The sequence below is a fragment of the Plasmodium gonderi genome (genome assembly GCF_002157705.1).
Source record: "Plasmodium gonderi DNA, contig: Chr14, whole genome shotgun sequence".
Classification (NCBI taxonomy): domain Eukaryota; phylum Apicomplexa; class Aconoidasida; order Haemosporida; family Plasmodiidae; genus Plasmodium; species Plasmodium gonderi.
In genome coordinates, this window is record NW_021628939.1 from 2420700 (window position 1) to 2429731 (window position 9032).

Genomic DNA, 9032 nt, shown 5'->3' on the forward strand with positions numbered 1-9032 from the left:
TCACACAGCGGATGTGAAGAAATTATGTGAAGTGCCTTTTTTTTTTTTTTTATTCGTATTTCCTTTTTTATATGTATTTCCTTTTTTATATGTATTTCCTTTTTTATATGTATTTCCTTTTTTATATGTATTTCTATTTTTTATATGTATTCCCTTTTTTTTATGTATTTCTTTCAACTTCCCACGCGATCCGTGCCCGCGCAGCATTTCTCTAAAAATGAAATCAACATTTTGCACATGAAAAAAAAAAAAAAAAAACATGTCGATGAAACGTTCAAAAAAAAGCAACAATGGTGAAAGAAATATACACATTAGATGGAGGGAAAATATCTGAGTTCGAACGCTTGAGGTTGGGGAATTTTGATTTTTTATCATGTAGAAATGATGAATCTGAGAATGGTATTAATAATAAGGAGGAGATGATGAACATTTTAGAAAATATACATTTAAGTTACCTTCTCGCAGGTTCTAATGTAATAACTACAAATACTTTTCAAGTGAACCTATATAGTTTAAGAGAAAAAAACATGAATATAGAACAGGGGGAAAGGATAATAAATACATATATAGATATTGCCTACAATGCAATGGAGAAATTTCAAAGAATCAAGAAAAGAGACGATTTTGCATTGTTGCAAAGTGAAAAACGAGAATCCATTTATAATCATCTGGAATACTTCCAAAAGGTTAGAAGTAAAATTGGTATTGTTCATCCAAACGATTCTGTCAATGTAAAGGATTATGTAGACAGTTTCGATTTGTGGAATGTCACCACAAAAAAAGGGATGGGAGGAAGAAACGAGAAGGACTACATTAGAAGATGCAAAAATTATTATGTCGCATTTTCAAATGGAAGCTACAGTTCGGCTTTTTGTGATTTTAGTGAATATTCTGGTGTTATGCACAAGGGAGGAGGAGAAGAAGAAGAAGAAGAAGAAGGAAGAAAAACTACTGAATGGAAAACTCCATCGAAAAAAAACACGATACGTAGAAAACATTTTGACATAAAAATAAACACTGATATTGGAAGATGGTTCACTCCCGTGTGTCACAACAAACAACATGATGTTATATCAATGGTTCCTGTGAATAGAACAGAGATTAAAAATGCAACGACAATGGATTCATTCCTGAATAGGAAGCTGTTCAATTATGGATTAGAATACTACATAGATGTAAGTGATGAGGAAATTATATCCAACTGCAAATTTAAATTAGGATCTTTTTCACGAAATAGAGATAAAGTTGAGTTATTTTCATTAGTTACATGTTCAAACATAAGAGAAGTATTCACATTTTATAATTTAATAAAATATTATGGGGGCATTTTCCAGAACAATGTAGTAATAAATTTCTACTGTAATAGTAATAAATACATTGGCTGTTCAGGTTATTCCTTTTTCGATGTAGTTTTAATTTTATTATATTTGGATTCATTCAATAAATATATAAAAGCTATTGGAGTAAATTGTGTAAATATTGATTATGTGCACGATTTATTTTTTCCTATTAAGAAATTTGTCTCTTCATATTACAACATTAGGAGAGATACATACAAAAGTGAAAATGTAGAAATAAACACATTTGTTAATACCCTTTTGAATAATTTAAAAAAAAACAGATGCATCGACGATGTGCATTTTTTTGCCTCTCCTAATAAATCCTTGAAGCAAGTCTCATATGACTCTTCCAAAAATCACATTAACTTTGAAACATTGCATGAACCCCACAAGCATGTGTACAATTATGTGGATTCCTGGTTAGATCTAGGTCTTAGCGGGTTCGGGGGTTGTTGCTACTATAATCCATATGACATATCTCTGCTTGATTACAAATTGGGGTGCAGGACGATAGGACGAACGGGACGAGATGCAGTGCGTTTGCAAAAATGATCGACATTGAAGCACACACACACACCCCTTACATCTCATGCATAATCCCTCGTCGAGTCGCTCATCCATGCATAATCCCTCGTCGAGTCGCTCATCCATCATAATTCTGTCTCCAGCAGTTCACAGGTCACGGGGACAATGGCATGGCCATTCCATACCTAGACACACACACATGAGCTACAAACCTGCAACCCCATATATGTCTTCTTCGTCACTGTCAGTTATATCTGAATCCGAACTTGAAAAGTTTCCTTCCCCATGGTGATCACTATTAGTGTAGATATCATGGGCAAAGGAATCATCTCTATGTTGAAGCTTTTCATAAAATTTTTTATATATGTTGTCCTCTGTTTTCATATTTTCAAATTGTTGTTCCTTTTCATTATATACATATTCGACACTTTGTTTACTATTTTTTTTCGCAACCCATTTAGGAACAGAAAAAAGTGGTTTTTCTGTTTTTGTTTCTCCCTTATATTGCATCAACAAATAATCACATTTGTACATGTGACTAAATTGGTATTTGCAAAACCATGCACATAAACATCGATTGTAATGTGATATACAATCATGATTGCAAGTATTACATTCTGGAAAATTGAACATTTGACTTTCCTTCATTTTTTTTATAATTCGATTTTCTATTCTTCTTAATCCAACACACAAAAGGAATCTACCACCATTCCTCCAATCTATTGGATATCGTGGAATCAAACTAGAGGGAATCTAAGGATGTAGTAGTAAGGGGTGATGATGGTGCGTGCGTCGGAGAGTTTTTTTTTTTACGATTACAATGTGAATAATCCCCACGTTATTTCTAGGGTAAATAGTGCATATATGTACACGTATGAATAGGAAAAATGTACATGCATGTGGATGTGCTTATTACGAGGGGTCATAAAAGACCGCTGTCATTTCCCCTTCATCATTTCCCCCTCCTTCTGTCGAAGTCATTGTTTACACCACAAATATATGTTTCACATGTGCATGCATAGGTGTACCTTTGTCGTGGGATATACAGGATCATTGAGTGCTTTTCCATGCTGGTGATTACCTGTAGAGGGAAGGTGAGGGTAAGAAGACATATACATTATGCACACATGTGAGTACCCTATTAGGAAATACAATACAAGACGACATTAGTGTTTTTACGCTTGGCTATTTTATAATCCCTTTACTCATATTACCATATATGCTTCATCGTCCACTCGTTTGTGGACTTTTTTTTTTTTTCTTTTTTTTTTACCTCGATATCCAATGGGTCTCCTTCCCATGGGTGCTTTGGGAAGCTCCGCCTTGAGAATATTCGGCTTTTTCCTCATTTGTGTTCAAAAACAGTTCTGTAGGTCATATTCACTTATGCATACGTGTGAATGTAATGGTACAACCCTTTTCCTGTTCTTGGAAAAAGAGGATGAGGAGCGCTCGTGTATTTGCTGATGGACATAGTATTTGTCATGGACGCGTTTTCTCCTGCTCTGCAGTTTTCCTAGGAGTTCATTTTTCTCAATTTTTTACTCAATTTTTTTCCAAACTTTTTCCAGAATTTTTCCGTATTTTTTGCAAATATTTTTAATTTTTCTCTTTTTCCATACCCTCCCAATTAACACCTTTCTATTTCTACGGCTTCTTCGCCCCTTTCACCTGTAGGTGCAATTGAAAAGCGATAATCCCGCGTCAATTTTTCATACACGTTTTTTTTCCCTTTGTGCAAAGAGTTCCAAATATATACGTATATATATATATATGTGTAAATACTTGTTGCATGCAAGGTACGCAAGAAATTTTGTATTGCGTTAATGATATATCACTACAATGTCGATCCATTGATATCTCTCATAGGTCGGGTGGAACTATTTTGATACACTAGGTTATACTTTTCCTTCAGCGCTATCATTTTAATCACACTACTTCTGTTATTTATTAAAATGACAATTTTTTTTTTTTTTCCTCTTTTTTTTAACAAATTTTTTAAGCCCTGCAAGCCAAACCAATTTTTTTTTTTTTTTTTTTTTTTTTTTTGCAAACGTTTTGCGTACATAGAGTGAAAATGGGGAGGGGGAAAAAAAAAAATAAATGAAATAAAAATAACATAAATATAATGGGCGAACTGAGAAGATGAAAGGATATGCGTAACGGCAAAGAAGAAAGGAAGAAAAAAAAGGACGTTTGAGGGACTATAGGAAAACAATCAAACAAAGGATTCAGTGAGTGGACTAAATTCCCCTTTAAAGCTCGCCCAACTGAGCATTTTCACACCGCTTAAAGTAAGGCAACGTCCTATTTATTTATACATTTATTTATTCATTTATTTACTTGATTTTTATTTATTTACTTGATTTTTATTTATTTACTTGATTTTTATTTATTTACTTGATTTTTATTTATTTACTTGATTTTTATTTATTTACTTGTTTTTTATTTATTTATTTGATTTTTATTTTTTTTACTTTTTTTTCAAGAGCAAGCCCAATTCGCTTTCACACATACATGTACACATAGCAGGGTGACAAAGGGGGGGGGAGGAGCTTTTCCATTTATAGGATGCTCGACACACTGTCGTCAGAAAATCACGGGAGTTGGGATTTTCTCGCAAAGACAAAAAGGAGAGTGTTTACCCACTCTTCAAGATTCCCTTCTCTCCCGATTGATTCAAAAGAATGACGAGCCAAGGCGATGGGAAGAAAAAAAAAAAAAAAAAAAAAAAAAAAGAGAAAAAAATAAAAAACTTTTTTTTTTTTTTTTTTTTTTTTGCAACATTCATGTTTAGCGTTAAATCCCGTTTTTCTTTTTCGATTCGATAGTGGTCTCGAGAAAATTATACATGAACATTGAGGCGTTAAAATTGTTGTCCTATCTTGTACTTCATAACAAGTATATATATATATATATATATATATATATATATATATATCTTAATGGTCTAGTTCATTGGGCTGTTTAATTATGCAGCGGTCCAGAGGTTAGCCCCTAACCGATTAGGAGTACAAATATGTTTTCCTCCTTTTTTTTCCCTCCTTTTTTTTGGAATTTCCCCCGTAGTATAAAAAGAAAGCACTTGAGTACACATACTTTATACACGTATAAAATTCTTTTTTTTTTTTTTTTTTTTCCCATTTCCATCATCACGTAATGTAATAAATTTCGCAGAGATGTAATTCGATTACATGACCAAATTGGCATACTGTGGTTATATATAGTTTTATTTCCCTCCACACACACGCATCCCCTCACTTTAGCATAGTACTTGTTTCCATTTCAGCATTGAATATCTTGATAGCTTATCACCACCTGCATTTGTATATATTTCCATCACTCTCCTGCCAATGCACATATTCTCGTTCCTATGTTTGTTCTTTGTATCAGCGTATAGACATACGTTTTTTTGAATATCCAGCTGCACACGTATAATATAATCACTCGCACGACACATGAAAAAGTGAAAAGTCTTACCTATCATTGGAAGAGTATATCATGTAGTGATATCCCAATTCTCTCCACTTATCACAAAAATTAAATAAAATATACTATATCGAATTACATGGAAATATGAGTGGGGGATACTGGAGTTTAAATGATTTTCTTGATAAAGATAAGCATCATAAATCTTCTAATCATAAATTCGAAGGAACATATAAGGAAAAGAAAAAAATTAATCACAATGTGCACCAAAAAAAAGATTCCTATATTTTAACTGAAAAGTACAACAAGAATATATCTTCCCCTAAAGAGTTCAAAATCCAAGCATCTACCAATGATCACCAACATATACTCTTTAAGGGGTATCGTCAAGGAGGAGGAGGGAACCATGATGAAGGAAGAAAGGTGACACATCGGGACCCTAAATCTCACAGAGAGTTGTTTGATAAACAGGAAAAGGTTCTGAACACATCAGATATCAAACATAGAAAAGAAGTAGACACCAAGGGAGATAACAAAGCGGATCAAAAAACGCATACAAAATCACACAAATCAAGTCATCGCCACCATCACCATCATCATCATCACAAAGATTCTCATAGACATTACAGAAAAGATACACATCGACATAATCGAAGAGAATCTCATCGTCAACATCATAATAAGAAAGAGGTTGTAAAAAAAGAAAGCACATCGGGAGGTTTATTATGGAATTGCGTAAAAAGTGTATGCTCATCCTTTGCATCTGTTGTAAAAAAAAATATTTTTACATATGATAATAATAGAGATGAGAATTCAAGAAGCAAAATAATTTCTGAACACTCTAGATTGATTGATAAAAAGGGGAAAAAAAATAAACTTAAAGATACATCTCAGGATGAACCTTCGGTTAGCATAATAAGTAAGAACAATTTTGAATTTGAAAAGAATAAAAATGAATATGATAATTCTCCCAAAAGTAGTAATAAAGAAATGGAAAAAAGTTATTTTAAAAATGAAAAAAAAATACCTGAACAGGGCAAGAATAAATACAAACAGGATGATGAAACAATATCAAATCGAAATAAAAAAATTAAAAATTCTACGTACGATTTTTCAGAAAATGATATAAAAAATTTATTTACCCTTGATAATGATGAAAAGGGGGGGGAGGGATACCATCCCCATGCCGATACCAAATTAATGAAAAATCATGATGATCATATTGATTCATATCATATGAACGTTCAGGATGTTAGCAACAAAATCTCAAATTGGGATGGAATAAATGAGAATGAGGGTGATATGAACAGTTCCAGTGCCAAACTTCTCCTGTCGAATATGAGCAACTCCCATGTCAGTTCAAAAATGATTAAGAAGCACGGGGGGGGGGTTTCAAACATACAGAGAGAAAACGGAATGCTAGAGGGACCCATCCCAATTCACACAGCAACTATAAGCAACAGATGTTATCATCATCAACAGGAGCAGGAGAAGCAGCACAATAAGAAAAAGGAAGACATGAATTCAAAAGGATGGAAGATGATTGCTCGTTCCTCTGATGAGGAACAAACACACGAATGGAAAAAAAATCTTAAACCTGATGATAATTTAAGAAATAAGGAAGAAAGCAAAAGAAATGGGATTCATAAACGATCTTCATTTACAAACGACAGCAGTAGCTACAGAGGTGAAAAAGAAGCTGTTCATAATAATCAGCACATGAAGAATAGCTTATTAAAATTGTTTTTGCAAATGGGAGAACATAGTATCGATGAAGAGGTGGAGGAGGCAACGGAAGAAGAAGAAGAAAAAGTAGTAGAGAAAGAAGAAGTAGAGACAGAAAGAAATGCACAAGAAAGCAAAAAAATGACAGTAAGCAATACAAGCCCACGAAGCAGTAGAAGTAAAACGAATGCTCATGAGAAAAGCGGTTACGTAACATATGAAGAGAAACAGTTTCTTAATCGAAAGGGAAAGGGTAAAGAATTGGACGATATTTCACGACACAATGAAAATGTTGAGAAATTATATTATGAACAAATTTTTGAAGATTGTAATAAAAAAGACAAGTCGTTAAACAACCCGGAAGATAGTTGCGCAGATAGTTTTAAGAACATATTTTATGAACGCACGAAAAAAGGGAAAATGGTTAACACGCCATGTAATTATCGAGTAGGTGAAGAAAATTTGGATGAACAGTGTCAGGCAGAAAATGGAAAAATTGAAGAAATGGAGGAAATGGAAAAAACCGAAAGTATGGAAGAAGTAGAATCAAAAAATAATAATAAAATAAATAATTCTATGGGGGAAGAGGCTAGTGCAAAAGCTGAAGGTGCACCTAGCGTAGATATAGACGAAACAGAGCAGGACGATGTACACGAGGGGAAAAAAAGAGCCGAATATTTTAGAAGCTTTATCAAAAACAATGAAGAAATTAAACAAATCAGATATGAATATAAGCAATTAATACAAACGATAGATTCCTTTATATATGAAAATTCAAACGAAAATGAAATTATATCCAGTTCTCGTCTTCTTCACAACAGACATGGCAAGAGCCTTATTCAAAACACACACAAGAGAGAAAGTAAAAATGAATCTGCATATTATGAGATGACAGATAAACAGAACACAATAAATGGGAATGATGAATATATGAAAATTATTGATGACTTATCGTTGGAAGATAAGAGCGGATATATCATTTTGAAAAATGACGAGGAGTCTCTTATTCAAGCATTAGAAAGATTACGGATTGATAAGAAGAAGATGGAAAAAGAGAAAGAAGCAAAGAAGATGGAAGAAGAGATAGAGACAAAGAAGATAGAAGAAAAGGGTAAAACGGAAGAGAAAGAAGATGAAAATAAAAAAATTGGAAAAATGGACAAAAGCATATTTTTTAAATGCAACAAAAAAAACCACTATGAAATGGCGGTAAAAATACTAAATCAGAAAGGAGAGAATAATGTCTTAATCGATAAATTCAATGTCCCACTTTTGTATTCTCAAATAAAATGTTTAACAGATACAAGGTGGTTAAACGATGAAGTTATTAATTTTTACATGAGCATGCTACAGGAATATAATGAACAAAATACTAGAAATGCAATGGTGAATAATCTTCCCAAAATTTTTACCTTTAGCACCTTCTTCTTTCAGTCCCTAAGTTCAAATGGGACATATAACTATAATAAGGTATCAAGATGGACGAAGAGAAAAAAAGTTGACATTTTTTCCTTCGATTTGATACTCATTCCGTTGCATATAGGTGGAAATCATTGGACCCTTGGTTCAATTAATATTAAAGAGAAAAAAATTAAATTATACGATTCATTAAACATGCCGAATAAAAAATTTTTTGAATACATGAAGCGTTATATTGTGGATGAAATGCGTGATAAAAAGCAAAAGGAACTGGATGTTTCTGCGTGGGAATATAACAAGGATGGTCGTTCGGAGGTACACAATATTGTTTTATTGAAATAGTTTACTATTTTATCCTTTTCGTGTACTCCTTTATCTGTTTTGTTAACTAATAAATGGATTTTTTTTTTTTCCTCATAGGCCGGAATCCCCTATCAGGAGAATGGCTACGATTGTGGCGTCTTCACCTGCATGTTTGCAAAATGTCTGAGCTTCAATCGAAACTTTGATTTCAGTCAAAGAGACATAAAAGAAATTCGAATGAAAATGGTTAGTCATAGAGTGCTGGTGTTCCCCCCCCCCACACCGCAAAAA

General features: G+C 33.1%; 3 protein-coding genes across 3 annotated transcripts in view; 2 read left to right on the plus strand and 1 right to left on the minus strand.

The window, feature by feature from the left end:
• Positions 1–290: 290 nt before the first annotated feature.
• Positions 291–1892, plus strand: PGO_145100 (homocysteine S-methyltransferase; the record flags this gene model as incomplete). The annotated part of the gene is made up of 1 exon (XM_028690500.1): positions 291–1892. One exon carries the CDS (start codon positions 291–293, stop codon positions 1890–1892), a length of 1602 nt encoding a protein of 533 aa, XP_028546301.1.
• A 177-nt stretch (positions 1893–2069) lies between these two features.
• On the minus strand, positions 2070–3214 carry PGO_145110 (hypothetical protein, conserved; the record flags this gene model as incomplete). Its single annotated transcript, XM_028690501.1, has 3 exons — positions 2070–2618; positions 2894–2946; positions 3139–3214. The coding sequence occupies 3 exons, from the start codon at positions 3212–3214 to the stop codon at positions 2070–2072; spliced, it is 678 nt and encodes a 225-aa protein (XP_028546302.1).
• Positions 3215–5441: 2227 nt separating this feature from the next.
• Positions 5442–9032, plus strand: part of PGO_145120 (sentrin-specific protease 1) — a gene marked incomplete at both ends in the record, with an annotated part of 3846 nt that continues 255 nt past the window's right edge. The window contains 2 exons of the mRNA XM_028690502.1: positions 5442–8753; positions 8859–8987. Of these exons, the coding sequence (XP_028546303.1) occupies positions 5442–8753; positions 8859–8987 (3441 nt within the window). The remainder of the gene's footprint in view (positions 8754–8858; positions 8988–9032) is intronic.